The 21,358-nt window shown below is 43.3% G+C and overlaps 1 protein-coding gene across 1 annotated transcript in view; it reads right to left on the minus strand.

Moving 5' to 3' along the window:
• Window positions 1–21,358, minus strand: part of tshr (thyroid stimulating hormone receptor) — a 114,070-nt gene that overhangs the window by 85,904 nt on the left and 6,808 nt on the right. The window contains exon 2 of the mRNA XM_060914217.1: window positions 7,347–7,418. Within this exon, the coding sequence (XP_060770200.1) occupies window positions 7,347–7,418 (72 nt within the window). The remainder of the gene's footprint in view (window positions 1–7,346; window positions 7,419–21,358) is intronic.

Genomic DNA, 21,358 nt, shown 5'->3' on the forward strand with positions numbered 1-21,358 from the left:
GAAATGTTGTTCTTAAACTATTGGATTATTTGCCCATCCAGTTTTTCATAAACTAGTGAACCTCGCCCCATCCTTCCTTGTGAACAACTGAGCCTTTTCAATTACTGTACCAGTTAACCTGTTTACCTGTAGAATGTTCCAAACTGGTGTTTTTGTTTGGAAATTAAAAAAAAAAAAAGTAATACAATGCTTTATAAGTGAGAAGATGGCAAGGACACAAATACATATCTTATAGTTGTAATTATCACAATCACAGCACATTTGGTTTAATTTAACAATATTATACCACTTTCATCATACAGCAGATTATACAATAGCACTTGATCCAGCACATATTTATAAATGTATTTTTTATAGCATGTGCCAACAGGTAATTATGCATAAAATTGCAGACATAGATGCTGCAACCTGCAATGCACAATGTCCTGCACACTTGCTCCACATTACCCACTAGCACAGTCACATTACTTGAGGACTCTCAATTCCACTCACTAATTACAAGGTATTAGTTCAGTACATGTGTGTCTGACTTTACTAAGCTTTTGTTCCATGTTGTGATATTCTGGGTTTTTAGCTTGTTTGTTTGTTAACACTCTCTCATACTCTTTTTTGCACTTTTTGGATTTGAGCCCAAGTTTTGTTTTTTTGTTTGTTTGTTTGTTGTTGTTGTTGTTTTAAACCAATTTTCTGACTTTGTGACTGTTTCCTGACTACATTTTTGAAATCACATTTTGAATTTGTCTGCCTGCGCAATTATTAAAAGCACTGATCTGCAACTGCATCCACCTCTAGTGTCTCCCGGTCAGTTACAAGCTACAGTGGTGCTTGAAAGTTTGTGAACCCTTTAGAATTTTCTATATTTATGCATAAATATGACTTAAAACAGCATCAGATTTTCACACAAGTCCTAAAAGTAGATAAAGAAAACCCAATTAAACAAATGAGACAAAAATGTTATACTTGGTCATTCATTTATTGAGGAAAATGATCCAATATTACATATCTGTGTGTGGCAAAAGTATGTGAACCTTTGCTGCATGACCCACCTTCTCTTGAGATTCAGTTCATGGACAGATGTCCTGACATTTTCCTTTAGAATTTGCTGGTATAATTCAGAATTCAATGTTCCATCAATGATGGCAAGCCGTCCTGGCCCAGATGCAGAAAAACAGGCCCACCTCATGATACTACCACCACCATGTTTAACAGATGGGATAAGGTTCTTATGCTGGAATGCAGTGTTTTCCTTTCTCCAAACATAACGCGTCTCATTTAAACCAAAAAGTTCTATTTTGGTCTCATCCATCCACAAAACATTTTTCCAGTAGCCTTCTGGCTTGTTGGTCGACCACTCCTGGGGAGGGTGTAACAATGGTCTTGAATTTCCTCCATTTGTACACAATCTGTCTGACTGTGGATTGGTGGAGTCCAAACTCTTTAGAAATGGTTTTGTAACCTTTTCCAGCCTAAAGAGCATCAACAACGCTTTTTCTGAGGTCCTCAGAAATCTCCTTTGTTCATGCCATGATACACTTCCACAAACATGTGTTGTGAAGATCAGACTTTGATAGATCCTTGTTCTTTAAATAAAACAGGGTGCCCACTCATACCTGATTTGTCATCCCATTGATTGAAAACACCTGACTCTAATTTCACCTTCAAATTAACTGCTAATCCTAGAGGTTCACATACTTTTGCTACTCACAGATACGTATGTAATATTGGATCATTTTCCTCAATAAATAAGTAACCAAGTATGATATTTTTGTCTCATTTGTTTAACTGGGTTCTCTTTTTTTTTTTACTGGGCTTTTTTCCACCTTTATTGGATAGGACAGTGTAGAGACAGGAAATAAGCAGGAGAGAGACAGGGAGGGATCAGGAAATGACCTCGGGGTGGAATCAAACCCAGGTCCCCGGATTTATAGTATGGCGCCTTATCCACCTGAGCCATGACACCATTTGATGTTTTAGGTCATATTTATGCAGAAATATAGAAAATTCTAAAGGGTTCACAAACTTTCAAGCACCACTGTATTTTATCATTAGGCCATGGGCCAGATATGCCCCTCATGCACCATCCTCACACACACGCGCACACAACTTTACCAAACCAATTTTTTTAGCCTTTTGGGTCCCCTGAACATGAAATGAACTGGTAACAATGAATAAATTGTGACTCAATCACCATTTTGAACACAAATTGCATATTACCGTCAAAAATGTTAAATTTCCGGTATATGACGAGAAACAGAGGTAAGCACTGAAATAAAATATTTTGCACTGTTCAATATTAATCTTCAAAATCACTGTCACTTTCATATCCATCACTTTCACTTCCAGGCACAAATGATAAGTCTGTATTTGAATCATCATCACTGTCTCTGGAGTCAAATGTAACCTAGGCAAGCTGTCATGGCAAAACATCCTCTTCATACCAAAGAGGATGCAGGCTTCCATCCTTGACTCACATTGGGAATAACACGTTCAGGAATGTGTGTTCTTTCCAGATACTGACTTGCAGGTGCACCCTTTGAATGTGTTAGATAAGGGACCTCTTGCATGGTGGGAGATTCACCATATCGACGTTACCAGAAGGAATGAGGCAATTCTGCTTGTCGTATATCTCATTTATCTGAATGAGGCATACACAGCAAATTCCTCAGTGTTGAATTAACACCCAGAGTGTTCCAATTGGACCAATATAAACACTCTGGGTGTTAATTCAACACTGGGGAATTTGCTGTGTAGGTCATCCACCTTGGCCACCTTAGATGCTCTGCCATGCGCAGAACATGTGTAGCTTTCAAGTTCTTCAAAAAGTGCATCTTGTATGTTCCAGGTGTCAACTAACTTCTCCAGTGCTGGGATGTATTTCTCTTGTCGCAGTAGTGTCTTCATGAACTTGTTTGCCAATTCCCCAGAAGGCACTGGTGCTGTCACAGCCACTGAATGCATGAAGGCACATCAGAGCTGTAAACTTTTCCTGGCCAAATTCTTCTGCTATCTTGATGACATCAATCATTCTCTGCTTGTTTACTCTGCCAGTGTCAAAAAATATGGTGAGGTCATTGATGGATGCAGCATAATGCAGCAAGATGAAGAAGACATCTGAATCTGGACTTTTCACTTGAACAAAACAGTAGTTCTTGCTCTTGACATTCACATAGAGTATAACCTGTGTATCCATTTCTTCTTGTGAAGCTCTCAATGGCAATATGTCCTGGATGACTGTTTTCTGACCATCTTTAGATGTTAGCAGGTGATCTTTGCCTTCACATATGAAGATCATTTGTTTTTCCTGTAGTCTCAATGCATAGTTACCACTACTCTAGAGCTTGAAAAGTAGTTTGATGAATTGGATTTTGTTCTTGTCATTTGACATGAATGATTTCCAATCAGGTGGTCTCTTTGTATGAGCCCGTAGCACCTCCTTTCAGTAGTAGTTTTTCACTGCAGCCACGCGTTGCCTTTCCATGGACTTAACTGATCCTGGAAGCTTCTGGTCAGTGCTGAAAACATCGTCACCTATCTTGCCAATGATGTGAAAAACCTGGGAGCCAAGCTGGGTGAAATTAGCTGGCAATTCCCTCAGGTGGTAGAAGCTGGCATTTCCCTCGCAGATGGCCAAAGTTTCAGCTGATAGGGGAATGCGAGCATGAGTACATATTTTGGGAAGATAATGGAATGCTTTTGCCTTGTCAGTCTTGGCAAGGTATCCATCAGCAGTGGCCAGACTGTAAGGCACAGGAGTTAAGTCATTAACTCTTTCAAGTTCAGATGCAGACCCTGATTCTGAGACTTCAGAAGCAGGTGAAATACAACATTTCATTGTTGTTTATACTGGACAACTTTATTCTTGGTCAACTTCATTTTGGAGGCTTTGTTCATGTCCTCCAAAGTCTTGAGGTGTAATTGCTTCACTGGCTGAAAGAAGTCTTGCCCCATTTTCAGTCTGTTTTCAACAATGGTGTCATGTGCTTGTTGACCACTGACCTCAGCATTCAAAATCCCTTTTGAAATGTCATTTTATATATATATACTAGTGCTGTCAAAAATGTCGCGTTATTAACGCGTTAACTTGACTCAATTTTAACGGCGGTAATTTTTTTATCGCGAGATTAACGCTCTGTGACATGATGTAGGTTTTTCATAAGCTTTTGAAACTGCCAGGAACTTGGAACAGAGACTTTGCTTAGAAAAACGATAGCAGCTAGCCACAACCCGCACAGCCAGAGTCCTCTGCCCTCCTCCCTCAAAGAATCAGCGCGGGCAGGGCGCGCTAGTAGAGATGGGATTTATGGCTCTTTGATGGGATCTGCATCTTTGTGATCCGTTCTTTGAAAAGAGCCGTTCAAAAGACTGGCTCATTTGGCTCTTTTTAAATATTTATTCAGTTTTAAGAAGACAGCGTCTAAAGAAGCCAGATCCCTCTGAACTGTAAACTCAATGCTATCCCAGAAATCCTTCCTGTAATATGCAAATTTGGCCGCCTCTGATTGGACAGCGCGACGCATCAACAGGCAGAAAGTGTAAAAGTACAAAATGTGTTAAGTGAGCTGAAACAGTAAAGATCAGATTCAATGCAATATTTATCAACGAACAACTTAAAGTTAATATAATAGTGTACTTTATATTATAATCAAGCATGTCAAGCCTACCGTCACTGTGTAACATGTCTCTCTGATAGACTAACTCAAGCAGTAGATTACTTCACTCATGGTTCTCTTGTTAGTCTCGGGACGAAGAGCCACGGTGCTCAGCTTAGGTTTCAGTTTGCAGTGGCTGTGTCAAGGCGTGTTATGCTTTGCAATAAGAAAAACAGTGGTACAAAACAAGCCCATTCACTTTTTTATGCTGGTAAGAGAATTACAATGGTTTTTCGTTTGACAAAAATGTGCAATTAAATTGCGATTAATCGCGAGTTAACTATGACAGTCGCGACATTAATCGCGATTAAATATTTTAATCGCTTGACAGCACTAATATATACATATATACACAGTTGAAACCGTATATTTACATACACTTTAGGAAAAGACACAATCTTTTTTTTTCTCATAGTCAGACATGAAAACAGACATTCACTTTAACTTTTTCATGTCTGTCTGAATATTTAAAATTATTTCAATGTACTTAATGCCAAATTAATCAGAGAAGGAGTTTTTTATTCAATATTTTAATTGCTTTTATCAAATCAGAAGTTTACATACACTTCATCAGTACTTGGTACAATTGCCCTTAAACTGTCTGACTTGGGTCAAACGTTTTGGATAACCTTCAACAAGCTTTGCACAATACTTGACAGGAATTTTGGCCCATTCCTCTTGACAGAACTGGTATAACTGGGCCATATTTTTTGGCTGCTTTGCATGCACATGTCGTTTCAGCTCTGCCCACAAATGCTCAACAGGGTTGAGGTCGGGGCTTTGTGATGGCCACTCCAAAACATTGACTTTGTTGTCATCAAGCCATTTTTTGACAAGTTTGGCGGTGTGCTTCGGGTCATTGTCCATTTGGAAGACCCATTTGCGGCCAAGCTTTAACTTCCTGGCAGATGCTTTCAGGTGTTGGTTCAGTATCTCCACATACTGTTCCTTCTTCATTACTCCATTGATTTTGTGAAGTGCACCAGTACCTCCTGCAGCAAAACAACCCCACAACATGATGCTGCCTCCGCCATGTTTCACTGTTGGTATGGTGTTGTTAGGATTGTAAGTGTCTCCTTTTTTTCTCCAAACATATCATTGTTGATTATGGCCAAACAGCTCAATTTTAGTTTCATCCAACCACAAGACATGTCTCCAAAAATTGAGATCCTTTCCCCTGTGTTCATTTGCAAACTGTAATCTGGCCTGTTTATGTTTGTGTTGGAATAATGGCTTTCTCCTGGCAGAGTGGCCTTTCAGCCCATGTTGGTGCAGAACTCGTTTCACCGTGGACAGTGACACACTCTTACCAGCTTCAGCCATCATCTTCACGAGGTCCTTTGCATTCATTCTTGGGTTCTTATGCACAGCACTGACCAGAACCCGCTCATCTCTGGGACTCAGAATCCGTCTCCTTCCTGTGCGGTATGATGGCTCGACATTCCCACATTGTTTATACTTTCGTATAATGGTTTGAACTGAAGACCGTGGCACCTTCAGGCTTCTTGAAATTTCCCCCAAAGATGAGCCAGACTTGTGCAAGTTAACCATTCTTAGTCTGAGATCTTGATCAATTTCTTTAGATTTACCCATGTTGTGTACAAGGAAGCACTGTGTTTGAGGTGTTCCTTAAAATACAATCACAGGTGTGTGTCTCAGGTGTGTCTCCAATTAATTCAAATGTTGCCAATTAACCTATCAGAAGCTTCCAAAGACATGACATCATCATCTGGGTGTTCCTACATTGTTTAAAGGCACACAAACTGCAGTGTATGTAAACTTCTGATTTGATAAAAGCAATTAAAATATTGAATAAAAAACTCCTTCTCTGATTAATTTGGCATTAAGTACATTGAAATAATTTTAAATATTCAGACAGACATGAAAAAGTTAAAGTGAATGTCTGATTTCATGTCTGACTATGAGAAAAAAAATATTGTGTCTTTTCCTAAAGTGTATGTAAATATACGGTTTCAACTATATATATATATATATATATATATATATATATATATATATATATATATATATATATAATTTTTATTTATTTATAATATATTTTTAACAAACACTTCCTCAAATAAAGGTTGAAGCAATTTCAGCTGTTAGAGATAACCTACTTTGGTTAGCATATTTGATGCGTGATACAGACGGAAATTTAACATTTTTGACGGTAGTATGAAACTTGTGTTCAGAATTGCTATTGAGCCAATTTATTCACTGTTACCAGTTGATTTCAGGGTACCCTAAAGGTTAAAAAAAAAAAATTAATTTTAGTTGGGGGGGGGGGAGTGCACGAGGGGCATATCTGGCCCATGGTCTCCATGTTTTTAATGAGCTATTTTAAGTTAAAAATTTTTTGATTCATAAACTAAAGCCAAAGTTATTTCTTAATTTGACATTCTCTCTGATAAAGAAAACCTGATCAAGATTTATTTTGAAGAATAATCTGACCAAGCACTCATCTGCTATGCGTACAGTTTATTTTCAGTGAATTCATAACTTTATCCATAAAAAAAAATTCTGTAGTTAAATCTCAGGTAGCTCAATCTGAGGTCAACCCAAAAATGTCAGCCTTAAGTGCATAATTAGTCACATTAGTTACATTTGCAGAATGTTAGAAGGGAAAAATAATGTACTCTTGACTATGTATGGCAGATTGAGCATTAAGCAATACTGCATCAGTACTTCACCCACATTAATGAGATGTTCACCATGTCGGCAAATGCATCTTCAGGAACAGAGCTCAGTCTTGTTTCATAGAGACGTCTGTAAGGAATAATAAATCAGAAATAATAAATAATGAGAAATACAGTGTATAATATTTGAAAAACTGCAATGGTTTTTTATTTAATTTTGATAAAGATCAATTATCAGCTTGTTGGATCCACCTGAAATGACAGAACTATTTAATTAATCTTGTAAATTTTCATCTTGCCTTTTCATCCACACTTTGCAGTATTATTTGGTAGCTGACCAAAAAAAAACAGACAAAAATGATAGGATAATAATTAAACATATAGACACAAGTGCTAATCTGTGGGGCACGGGCATCTTTCCAAATATGTCCCCCACTGGTTAGTTCTTGCCAATTTTCATAAAACACTAAAACAGCCACAGTTTAACATATTGTTCAAATTTCGTGATGGTACCTCAATGCTAACACTGTTAAGTTCATGCTGATGGTCTGATGGTAGCGATGTTTTTAAGGTAAAACATTCACCATTGAACTTCCACTTACGGATTACCACACCAAGGCCAAACTTCAACCCTGGATTTATGGTTTCTGAGCAAAGGTATTTGAACTTTATCCTGCCCCCTATGGATGACCGCACCTGAACTTAAGTAGATAGACTCAGAATGTAGTCCTGAAGAAGGCTGTCGAGTTTCATACAAATCCAGTTAATATTTCATGAGTTACAGCTATTTAGGTAAGAAAAGCTATGTTCTTTAATAATTGATAGCATGTGGTGGCCATATTATATTACAAATCTCAGTTTGTTTTTTATCATTATTGAAGTGCAGGCTCTGCTGAGTAAATTGACACCAACTTTTTGAAGATACAATTAAAAAAATCTAGGACTAGTTTGCAACAATATATTTATCATATTATGCAAATTATCATAAATCTGACCAAAGGGGCTACTGAATTTTGCACTTTGTTATTATAACAAAAAAAAAAAATCTTGTGATGTCTGTGTTTCTCTCATACTATTACTACACTACTTCCCCAACAGGGTTTTGCACAGGAAAGACTGTACCGGTATATGTTGGTTGAGCATCCCTAGAAAAGGTGCCATTCAGGTTTTGTGATGATAGCGCAATGTTCAACCTGTGAAATGTCTGCTAAATTGCTGATGACAGTAAGGTTTTTTTTGTTTGTTTGTTTTTTGTTTTTGTTTTTTTAAATGACTATCCCAACTGCCCACTAGAATTGCATGACATGTGGTGGCCTTTTTTTTCCTCTTCAAAATTATTTCAAATTCACAATGCTATTGATACATTTCAATAAATTAAAAAAAATCATCTGAAAGCTGATTTTAAAGTTTTAAGTAAGATAATCCAGTGATAACTAGAAACAAAATCAGATGCAGATTAACAGAATGATGCAGGACACCAAATTTCAGCTCAGTTAGACTTTTGGTTCCAGAGAAAGTTATTTGAACTGAACTCCATACCCCATGATGACCACACCCCAACTCATGCAAACCTCCTCAGAATCTCATCCTAAACATAGCTCTCAAAGTTTCTGTAAATGCAGGTAACCATTCCTGACTTCCAGCTGTTTGAGAAACTAAGCTCCATCCCACCCGGCTTGATTGGGAGGTTGTGGCTACAATGATTACACATCTCAAACTAGTTTAATACATACTGAGCTTCAGACTCTTTTGAGTAATATGACACTACGTTGTAAAGATAAAGAAAAATTCCCAGTACTGGTTTGCAAAAATATGTTTTGAATATTGTGTTAATAATCATACATTCAAGGCTAAATGGTCCAAAAGCAGTTTTTGTGGTTACAGCTATAGAATCATAAACAAAAAGAGAAATTTCACTGTACACCTTTTTTTTCCAGGAAAAATACTTTCTAGTAATTCCCTACAGAAACCTACCAGTCAACTTTTATGAACAGAGCTCAGTGGTAATCCTTTAAATGTCTGTTAAAGGTAGACCGCCTTTCAGATTTTTCAAGTGTAGGTCATAAAAATAATTTTCCCCGACACCCAATTATTTTTGTTTAGTGGACCAAAAGCTGCTGAATTCAAATCACAGACTTCCCATTTTATTAGTTTTTTTTAATTATTTTTTAAAAATAGAACAATTAATGAATTTAGGGCCCCAATTCAAGATACTACATCATGCATCACGTGGTGGGCTTTCCCCATTCATGCATTGTGGGATACAAATTTGAAACAGGAGAGAAAAATGGAGGACACAAATGAAATGTGAAAGACTGACTACAGTAACGGAAAGTGAGAAGAAAAGACATTATGTTGCGAAGGAAAGGAAATGCAGGGCCAAACTAATAAATATCAGTGGTCAGTGAATACCTCCGTGTGATCAGCTGTTCATTTAGTGACAATGATGTAACTGTCAGTGCATGGTCAAGGTAAACCTGTAGATGGCAGTAATGCAACACTGGATGCCAGCTGCCATAAAACCCAAAAGAAAAAGGAAAAGAAGAAGAAACAGATAAATCTGCACATGCGCATACCGGCCTTCCTCTGTCTGCTTGACTGCGCAGAGTGAGCGATTTCATGCACATTATTTGCTAGGGAATCCGCTCACATTAAATAACTTCCCAGCCATAGAATAGCCTGTCTTTTTTTTTTTTTGAGATATTGCAGAAATAAACATATATCACAATGCTCAAATTTCAGAGGGAACTGAATTTCACCGATTTAATGAAATTGAAAGGCTGTATAGCTTTAAAAGCTGATTGGTTAATGATGAATAGCAACCCCAGTGGACAATTTGAATGAGATTGCATCAGATAGTACGGGGCCCTACCTTAACCTCCCATTCAGGTTTGTGACAATAGCTCAAATGCAAACCCTGTCAACCCTACTGAAATCTGACTGGCCAAAGGCAACCATGTGTTTTCCCATAATTAGGTCATCGTTAAAATCTCCCTTACTGATGAGTAGTTATGAGTATCAATTTGCAGTTATATAGGAATTATACATTCTGAGAAGTTATCTGAGAGTTATCTGACCTTAACTGAACTCAGAATCCTTTCCTATAATCCCTGAAACTAATCGAGAATTACAGTTGTGTGAGTAAATTTGGCTATGCCTTGTTAGAATTGGCAAAAATCCAAAAAGTTCTCAAAAGTAGGTTTTGCATATTAAGCAAATTATCATACATCTGAGTGGCAAAAAAAAAAGTTTCATTGTACACTTATTTTACAACAGACATGCTTGTTTTTATGCACAAAAACCTTAGTAACCAGGTCATCATCAAACATCCACTTATAGATGAGCATAGAGATGCAGTACATTTCACCTCAATTAGACTTATGGTTTCTGAGAAAGAGGTATCTGAATTTAGCTCTGCCCTATGCATGTCTGTGAATCCAAACAACCTACCTCAGAATCTTGTCCTGTATTTGCATGTCATGTTTTGTGCAAACCAGTACAGCCAATTTCAGTTACAGCTATTAGGTTTTGCATACTATGCAAATTACTAAAAATGTAATAAGCAGGTAGAGCTAAATTGTCCTTGAGGCTTTGATTGTGAAAACATGAAATAAGTGGCAAAAAAGAATTTTTACTGTTGTATTTTACTGTAATTTTACTGAGATGAGTAAAAACATAAAACATTTTGCTATCGTGTCACTATTAGACTGATCTGGCTCATCTCTCTGGGCTAAGGTGACCAGATTTCCCCAGTCTGAAACCGGGACACTTTTGCGCGCGACCATGCTCGTGCACGCACACTTTTTTTTTTACGTAAACGTGACACTCAGAGAGGTGCTCTTATCATTTTGTTGAAGCTCATATTTATCAACATCTCACATGAAATAAAACAAACAGGCATTTTGTTATCTAGTAGCATAGTGGTATACAGATCAGTTAAATTATGGTCAGACAACAGATTTTGTAATGGCTGAGAATAGGCCAGGCTATGTCCATAGGACAAATTTAAACTGATTTATTTCACCTGTTTGTGAGAACACCAAGAAGAATGCTGTGGCAGCGGGGGCGTGGTCAAGCGCCGGTCTGTGACAGGAGGGCGGAGTCAGGGAAGGTAAGTGGCAGAATCACTACACCTGACTGCAATTAACCTGTTTGTGTGTGTCTTCCCAGTGACTGCGCCCTATTTAAGGAGGGAGAGCGGAGAGCAGAGGAGCTCATCCCCGAACAAGACGCCAGTCGTGTGTGTGTGTCTGTTGGAGAAAATTGTTCACTGAAAAGTGTGGCAATAAAAGCCCCTGTTCTAAAACCTGATCTCTGTCCTGCCGTCCTTTGTGCTCCACCCACCCGTACGAACTGCTACAGTGGTGCTGAAACCCGGGATGGAGCACATAGCCGAGCAGCCCCATGGAGTCCTCCCCGTTCGCTGACCTCGTCCACGCCCTCGCCACGGCCCAGCAAAGCCAGCACCAGGCGCTCGTCACCCTCCGGAAGGAGCAACAGCGACGGTTCGAGGCCCTGGTGCTGGCCCAACAAGAAGATCGAGAGGCGTTCCGGCACCTCCTCGCGTCGGCGGGGTCCACCAGCGCTCCTACCACGGGCCCGTCTCCCCTCACCGTCACCAAGATGGGCCCGCAGGACGACCCCGAGGCGTTCATCACGCTCTTTGAGCACGTCGCCGAAGCCTCGGGGTGGCCGATGGAGCAGTGCGTGGCGTGCCTCCTCCCCCTGCTAATGGGAGAGGCACAGCTGGTCGCGCTACAGCTCCCCGCCGACCGCCGGCTGGCCTACGCGGACCTCCGCCGGGCCGTTCTCCAGCGCGTGGGGTGCACCCCAGAACAGCAGTGCCAGCGCTTCCGCGCGTTGGGCTTGGAGGAAGTTGGCCGGCCGTTCGCATTTGGCCAGCAGCTCCGGGACGCCTGCTGGTGGTGGTTGAGGGCCGACAACCGCGGCGCCGAGGGAATCATCGACCAGGTGGTGCTGGAACAGTTCATTGCTCGCTTGCCAGCAGGAATGGCGGAGTGGGTCCAGTGCCACCGCCCGGCATCGCTGGATCAGGCAGTCGAGCTGGCGGAGGACCATTTGGCGGCTGTCCCAGCGGCAGGACAGCAGACGGCATCTTCTCTTCTCTCCTCTTCTCTCTCTCTCTCTCCCCCTCCTCCTGTGTCCCGTCCTCGCCCCATTCCCCCACCGCGGAGGCGGGGGCCGGCACCTCCCCAGCCGGCTCGCCGCACCCACGGTGCCCTCCCGTCTCTCCCTTCTGTGTCTGTCTCTCCCCCACCTCAGCTGAGTGAGCCCCAGAACACCGGTGCAGAGGGAAAGCCTGGGCCGGTCTGCTGGCGCTGCGGGGAGCCGGGCCACCTACAACAGCAGTGCACGGCGATGGAAGTGGGCGCGGTGGTTCGGATCCCCGACGCGCCAGAGGTGTATCGCATACCGGTGAGCAGAGATGGGACCAAGTCACACATGTGCAAGTCTCAAGTAAGTCTCAAGTCTTAACCTTCAAGTCCCAAGTAAGTCCCAAGTCTTTTTTGTCTTGGGCAAGTCAAGTCACAGGCTATGTCAAGTCAAGTCCTATAATAAGTCAAGTCAAGTCCAAGTCAAGTCACCTTAGCCGTATTGGCGTAATTTTAGCAGCAGAATATGAATTTAATACATTGAAAAGGCAATACATAAGTAAATGTCAGTAAACATCCCTGGCACATGTGCCCAACCTGTTAAATATTTGCATTTTAAATACTCATGTTCTGTAAAATACATAAAACAAAACAGTAATAATGTCACAAAGTTATTTATTGATGGCAAAATTGATTGCAAGATTGATAGCCAACTAAGTTTCTCACATTGTCATCAGCCAACAAGAAAAATAAACAGAGAATTGGCATTCTGTTATGTGCGTAGTTAAAAGAGGGCAGGACGACACCTTGGGTTAACAGGGGCATGAGCTCCTCCAATCTCTAATCACGTCAGATGAGATGATTATTATTAATAAGGTACACGTGGAAAAACCTGAAGTGACTTCGATGTATGTTTGCGCCAGTAAAAAAAAACCCCAAAGGATAGAGAAATGTGTCAGACATAATTTAGGTCTCAAAAAGAAGACCTGTTCGCCCGTGCAAAAGTGACATCATCTTACCCCATACAGTATGACAAGCTACAGAGGTGTGTGCAAAAGCCCTCTCTCGCTCTCTCCCTCTCTGAGGCTGCCTCAGCCTGTGCGGAGCGGGGACATATAGAACGACTTTGGCGCGGGAGTCTTGGTTCCCGCTATAATAGATTGTTACGAAAATAAATGTTAAATGAAATATGCATCCCGCGCATTCCTTTCCACAGGAACTTTGCTCACAACGTTTCGGTCGTGGCTAACGCACTGTCCTCCTTACCACAAGTGCAACGTTTCGGGAACAATATGGAAAGGACAGTGCGTGGGATTCATCTTTCCTTGAACAATTACCCAGAGACTTTTTAAATTACCTCACTGGGAAATATCCAATGCACCTGTTCAGTTACAGAATTGTGCTCTCTAAATTGTAGTTATTCAAACCATTGTTTTGGCGGCCTGGTAGCCTGATATACTAAATGTAAATTCATGGTTTGGATGACTGTACAATTTATTTTCGTAACACTGTGTTACAGCAGGAACCGAGACTCCCGCGCACAGTCAGCCTATTTTGCAGAGTTTAGTATTGCTGCTAGCCTGCATTCAAACAGCGAGTGGCATGCCGGTGAATCCAAATCGTGGCGCTTTTTTCAATAGTGCATGATAGGCAGTGGGACGGAGTTTTCTTTTCTTTTTTGATCGGATAGTGTGACGAAAAAAATGTGCAGGTTGCTACACTGCTATTTCAAATGGCTATGATAAACTCCCCTGCCTCTATGCCCTATGGACAGTCTGGCTAATGTACACGAACACACTTACATGAATTTGTACTGCTCATGAACATGTACATGTTCACAAGCTGACCATTAGCTTAACCCTGAAACAGAACAACAGGGTAGGAAGCTGCTTATGTTATTCAGCATCACGACTGCAAAGTGCACAATCAACTTACTACTACTGATATACAATATCATTAAACTTGACGTAACTACATTACTTACCAGCATTCACATAAGAATTTCACAATAATAAGCTGAATCCCTAGCTACATCTGCAACGGCTAAAATCCTCCTACCGCTCACTCTCATGGCTAACATTAGCTAACGAGGAGTTTAGCTGCTATCACCAAATAACAACACATTAATAAACTTACTGGGCAGAATGGATCTTCAAATGCCGGACGAAATTGGAGGTCGTGGTCTGGCTGTCAGAAATCGTCACGTTGCAAATCTTGCACTGCGCCGTTCGTCGTTTACCTTCTAGGCAGTAGCCCTTGAAGCCGAAAGTGATTACTCTTGGGATGATGATATGATGTGAAATCTGTGAACACATCGTGGCATGGGGCGTGCCGGTATATAGCCCGCGCAGAGAGCATGCCTGATGGACAGGGCGGTGACAACGCAACGGCAGTGCAATCAAAATTACTGAAGTATGTGCATATTGCATTTTATTTTCACAATAAAAACACGATAGAAATAACACTCAAGTCACTCAAGTCATCGTGTGTCAAGTCAAGTCAAGTCCTGAGTCTTAAACTTCCAAGTCCGAGTCAAGTCTCAAGTATTTTCATGTTTTGTCAAGTCAAGTCACAAGTCATGAAAACAGTGACTCGAGTCGACTTGAGTCCAAGTCCCCAAGTCTCAAGTCCCCACCTCTGCCGGTGAGTATCCAAGGGGATACATATCAGGCGTTGGTGGATTCTGGTTGTAACCAGACCTCAATTCACCAAAGCCTGGTTCAAAACGAGGCATTGGGGGGAGCACAGGGGGTGAAGGTGTTGTGTGTGCACGGGGACGTTCACAGCTACCCTTTGGTGTGGGTCCACATTTTTTTCCGAGGGGAAAAATGTATAGTGAAGGCGGTGGTTAATCCTCGCCTTACCCACTCTGTAATTTTGGGGACTGATTGGCCGGGATTTCGGGATTTAATGGGATGCTTAGTAAAGAGTGGGTCCTGCCATTTGACAGGGGGAGGTCCCGGTGTCGCTTTGGCGGGAGCAGCTGTCACAGAGCCGTCCACGTCATCTCCGCGTCAGAGTGAGGAGCTGCCGGCTCCTCCTCTTTCTATTGGGGAATCCCTCGCGGATTTCCCATTAGAACAATCGCGAGACAAGACTCTGCGACATGCGTTTGACCAAGTGAGAGTAATCGATGGTCAAACGCTCCAGCCGAACGCCACCCCATCCTTCCCCGACTTCGCGATTATGAAGGATAGATTATACCAAGTGACGCAGGACACTCAAACTAAAGAGCGAGTCACGCAGCTTTTGATTCCAAAGAGCCGCCGGGAATTGGTATTCCAGGTGGCTCACTTTAATCCCATGGCTGGACACTTAGGGCAGGATAAGACACTAGCCCGAATAATGGCCCGATTCTATTGGCCGGGGATTCGCGGCGATGTTCGTAGGTGGTGTACGGTGTGCCGCGAATGCCAGTTAGTAAATCCAGTGGCCATTCCAAAAGCGCGTTTGCGCCCTCTACCATTAATCGAGACCCCATTCGAAAGGATTGGAATGGATCTCGTCGGGCCATTAGATCGGTCAGCACAAGGGTACCGCTTTATATTAGTTCTGGTAGACTATGCAACGCGATACCCGGAAGCAGTGCCTCTGCGCAATATCTCAGCATGCAGTATTGCGGAGGCGCTCTTCCGCGTTATCTCCCGAGTTGGAATCCCGAAAGAGATTCTAACTGATCAAGGCACCACATTTATGTCATGGACACTGCACGAACTGTATGGGTTATTGGGGATTAAGCCAATCAGCACCAGCGTGTTTCACCCACAAACGGATGGTTTAGTGGAACGGTTCAATCGCACCTTCAAAAATATCATTAAAAAATTTGTAAGTGAGGACGCACGTAATTGGGATAAGTGGCTCGAGCCCTTGTTGTTTTCAGTGCGAGAGGTTCCCCAAGCCTCCACGGGGTTCTCCCCGTTCGAATTATTATATGGGCGTAAGCTGCGCGGCATCCTAGACGTGCTGTGGGAAAATTGGGAGGAGGGACCTTCCCAAAGTAAGAACAAAATTCAATACGTTATGGACCTGCGCGCAAAACTCCACACGCTCACTCACCTAACCCAGGAGAATTTGTGGCAGGCCCAAGAACAGCAAGCCCGCCTGTACAACAAGGGTACGCGCCTTAGAGAGTTCACGCCGGGAGATAAGGTACTCGTACTGTTGCCCACATCGAGTTCCAAATTGATCGCCAAGTGGCAAGGACCCTTTGAGGTCACACGGCGAGTCGGGGACGTCGACTATGAGGTAAGGCGAGCGGACAGGGGTGGGGCGCTACAGATTTACCACCTCAATCTGCTTAAACTCTGGAATGAGGAGGTCCCCGTGGCGTTGGTGTCAGTGGTTCCGGAGAAGGCGGAGCTGGGGCCAGAGGTTCAAAAAGGGGCATTGACATCACGTACCTCTCCGGTCCCCTGTGGAGACCACCTCTCCCCGACCCAACTCACGGAGGTCGCCCAGTCGCAGACCGAGTTTTCGGATGTGTTCTCGCCCCTGCCCGGTCGCACTAACCTCATAGAGCACCACATAGAGATGCCCCCGGGGGTAGTACTGCGTAGCCGCCCTTACAGACTACCCAAACACAAAAAAAGGTGGTTTGGGAAGAATTTGAGACCATGCTCGAAATAGGCATCGTCGAGGAGTCCCACAGTGACTGGAGCAGCCCGGTGGTCTTGGTCCCCAAGGCCGACGGGTCGGTCCGGTTCTGTGTGGACTACAGAAAAGTCAACATGGTGTCTAAATTCGATGCGTACCCAATGCCTCGTATTGATGAGTTGCTCGATCGACTCGGCACTGCTCGCTTTTATTCGACACTGGATTTGACAAAGGGATATTGGCAGATCCCCTTGACTCCCCTATCCCGAGAAAAAACGGCCTTTTCCACACCATTTGGTTTACACCAATTCGTCACCCTTCCGTTTGGGCTGTTTGGGACGCCCGCTACATTTCAGCGGCTGATGGACAGAGTCCTCCGCCCTCACGCCACTTATGCGGCCGCCTACCTAGATGATATCATCATCTATAGTAATGACTGGCAGAGGCACCTCGAACATCTGAGGGCTGTCCTTAGGTCGCTGAGCCGAGTGGGGCTCACCGCCAACCCAAAGAAGTGTGCAATTGGGCGGGTGGAAGTACGGTATCTGGGCTTCCACTTGGGCAACGGGCAGGTGCGTCCCCAAATTAATAAGACGGCAGCGATTGCGGCCTGCCCGAGGCCCAAGACCAAAAAGGGGGTAAGACAGTTCCTGGGGCTGGCTGGCTATTACCGTAGGTTTATACCTAATTATTCAGACGTCACCAGCCCGCTGACTGATCTCACTAAAAAGGGGGCACCAGGTCCGGTCCAGTGGACGGAGCAATGCCAGCGGGCTTTTTCTGAGGTAAAGGCTGCACTGTGTGGGGGGCCACTTTTACACTCCCCTGACTTTTCTCTCCCCTTTGTGTTGCAGACCGATGCGTCGGACATGGGGCTGGGGGCGGTTTTGTCCCAGGAGGTGGAGGGGGAGGACCGCCCCGTCCTGTACATTAGCAGGAAGCTGTCAGTGCGTGAGGGGTGCTACAGCACCATTGAAAAGGAGTGTCTGGCGGTCAAGTGGGCGGTCCTCGCCCTCCGTTACTACCTGCTGGGGCGCCCTTTCACCCTCTGTTCGGACCACGCGCCCCTCCAGTGGCTCCACCGCATGAAAGATGCCAACGCGCGGATCACCCGTTGGTATCTGGCACTCCAACCCTTCAATTTCAAGGTGGTCCACAGGCCGGGGGCGCAGATGGTCGTGGCGGACTTCCTCTCCTGTCAAGTGGGGGGGAGTCGGCTGCAGGCCGGACGGCCACCCGGCCTGAGTCGGGCGGTGGGGGTATGTGGCAGCGGGGGCGTGGTCAAGCGCCGGTCTGTGACAGGAGGGCGGAGTCAGGGAAGGTAAGTGGCAGAATCACTACACCTGACTGCAATTAACCTGTTTGTGTGTGTCTTCCCAGTGACCGCGCCCTATTTAAGGAGGGAGAGCGGAGAGCAGAGGAGCTCATCCCCGAACAAGACGCCAGTCGTGTGTGTGTGTCTGTTGGAGAAAATTGTTCACTGAAAAGTATGGCAATAAAAGCCCCTGTTCTAAAACCTGATCTCTGTCCTGCCGTCCTTTGTGCTCCACCCACCCATACGAACTGCTACAAATGCATATGCACATGTAGGCTATATCTTTAAAATTGTATGCACTATAGCATGAACTTAAAAAGCAGATATGTGACCTCAACATAGCCTAGGTCAGAATCAACCTTACTAACCATTCCCCACAACTGAATGAATAAAGCAAGAAGATGTGTACAAAAGTGAACACTTTAATGGAAAGTGCAACAAGCTGTTCAGCACAGCAATATGGCCAAACTGTCAGAATGGTATGTTAAACAGAAACAAAAAAGAGACAAGTGATTTGAGAATATATACGGAAGCCGAGAGAGGCCCTTCATACAATCCTTTTTTTATTCACCTTATCCCGAGATAACGACATAATTAATTCAGGATCTCGAGAAAACAACACAACTAATTCGAGATCTCGAGAAAACAAAACCGTTATTTCGAGATCTCGAGAAAACAAAACAATTATTCCGTGACCTCGAGAAAACAAAACAATTATTTAATGATCTCGAGTAAACAGCTGAGAAATGGTTCATTCAGGTGCTCCAAGAGACTTGTGATATGCTGACTTTGGGGCTATTTCTCATTCTGTATAGACGCAACTTTGGTCATTAGAATGTCTGGAATAATCGATCACCTAATAAGGCAATATTTTGATCAGGGGTTGACACAGGGAGAGATTGCATTAAGTCTTTTAATAAGGGATCATTTCAAAATTAGTCCGCGGCACCTCCGCAGAAGACTGGCCCGGCTTCGTCTCTACTGACGGAGATACAGTGATCCAGCTGAGATCATGAAATAATTGTTTTGTTTTCTCGAGATCTCGAATTAGTTGTGTTGTTTTCTCGAGATCCTGAATTAATTATGTCATTATCTCGGGATAACAAGGTGAATAAAAAAAGATTATATGAAGGGCCTCTCGCGGCTTCTGTAAATATACACTCAAACAAAACAGCAGTAAAGGAGGAGAGGGGCGACAGCCTGAGGAAAGCCCCCACAGGAGCGCACAGCATTTGCAACATAGGCTACCCAACTCAGTATAAGAACAAAGCACTTACAGTGTGTGCAGTCGGTTTCGTGCGCGTTGTTCTGCACCTCTCGGAGGAAGGGGTAGGTGCCCTGTAAATCTTTGGAAAAGGTACATTTTCTTTTCGGCATAATTGCTGCGGCATTACTGCTGCTAGCTGCTAGACAAAGAACATTCACGCCAGTTAATGTTTATTTTATTGTTGCATGGCAACACGTTCTGTTGTCTGGAATAATGTGGCTAAATAAACACCCATGCCACAGGGCCAGGGGGCAGTAACCAGGAAAGTTTGCGATTCCTGTCAATTCATCAAAATAGTAAATGCAGACATTTCTCCGCTAATGATTCCCACGCTGCTCAGTCGCAAACGTCGCAAGTGGCGAAAACCGGGACATATCCGTGTCCCGACAGACTTTTGTCAGGACTCGGGACACACAACCCCAAATCGGGACTGCCCCGGTAAAACCGGGACGTCTGGTCACCCTACTCTGGGCTGAGTAGTAGGCAAGAATATTACCTACTGATCACGTTTCATGTCTGTAGCACTTATAGTTAGGGGTGAATCAATAATAAAAAAAATAATGAGAAGAAAGAAAAATCTCAACAAAAACAAGAGGGTTACAGCACTACATGCTTGGCTCCATAAAAATCCGAACAAAAACAATAGCATTGTAGCAGCCAGTGCTTGGACCCCAAATATCAATCTGAACGAACAAATAAGGTTCTAGCACTAGCTACTTGGTCCTTAACAGTAATATTTAGTAACTATTATAGCAGGGGTCTTCAATCCTATCCACAAAGGGCCAGTGTGGCTGCAGGCTTTCATTCCAACCAAGCAGGAGCTACACCTGATTTCACTTGTTTAATCATTTCACCCTCGTCTCCAATCAACAATCAAGTGAGCCTCCAATTTGGCTGTAATGAAAGCCTGCAGCTACACCGGCCCTTTGCGGATAGGATTGAAGACCCCTGTAGTATTTATTCAGATTTTTACTAATATGAAAAATATGCAGCGGCACAGTGGTGTAGTGGTTAGCGCTGTCACCTCACAGCAAGAAGGTCCGGGTTCGAGCCCCGTGGCCGGCAAGGGCCTTTCTGTGCAGAGTTTGCATGTTCTCCCCGTGTCCGTGTGGGTTTCCTCCGGGTGCTCCGGTTTCCCCCACAGTCCAAAGACATGCAGGTTAGGTTAACTGGTGACTCTAAATTGACCGTAGGTGTGAATGTGAGTGTGAATGGTTGTCTGTGTCTATGTGTCAGCCCTGTGATGACCTGGCGACTTGTCCAGGGTGTACCCCGCCTTTTGCCTGTAGTCAGCTGGGATAGGCTCCAGCTTGCCTGCGACCCTGTAGAACAGGATAAAGCGGCTAGAGATAATGAGATGAGATGAAAAATATGCAATGACTAATATAAGTTGAATAAAAAGTGTTGCAATCCACAATCACTAACTAAAATTACATTTCCAAAAGAAAATGCATAGTGATTTCTCAGCTATTCCTTGCTGTTGCCAAGGGATTGCTAGGACATGCCTAGGTGATTTCTGTGGTATCGTTGATGGTTGCTAGGGTATTGCCAAGTAGTTGCTAGGCTGTTGCAGTTCAATTAGAATTACAGTTCCTGGGAAATAGATATTTGATTTTAAAAGTTAAAGTTTTCTGCAACATCTAATACATTGTGTCATGCAGCTGTTTACATATATTAAGCTCTGCCTCACAATGCACGATTAGCAGGTGGCAACCATGTTCTTTACAAATACTGAATTTATTGAAGGACAGATATGAAGAAGTAATTTGACACCAGTTTTG

Source organism: Neoarius graeffei, chromosome 2 (assembly GCF_027579695.1).
Source record: "Neoarius graeffei isolate fNeoGra1 chromosome 2, fNeoGra1.pri, whole genome shotgun sequence".
Classification (NCBI taxonomy): domain Eukaryota; kingdom Metazoa; phylum Chordata; class Actinopteri; order Siluriformes; family Ariidae; genus Neoarius; species Neoarius graeffei.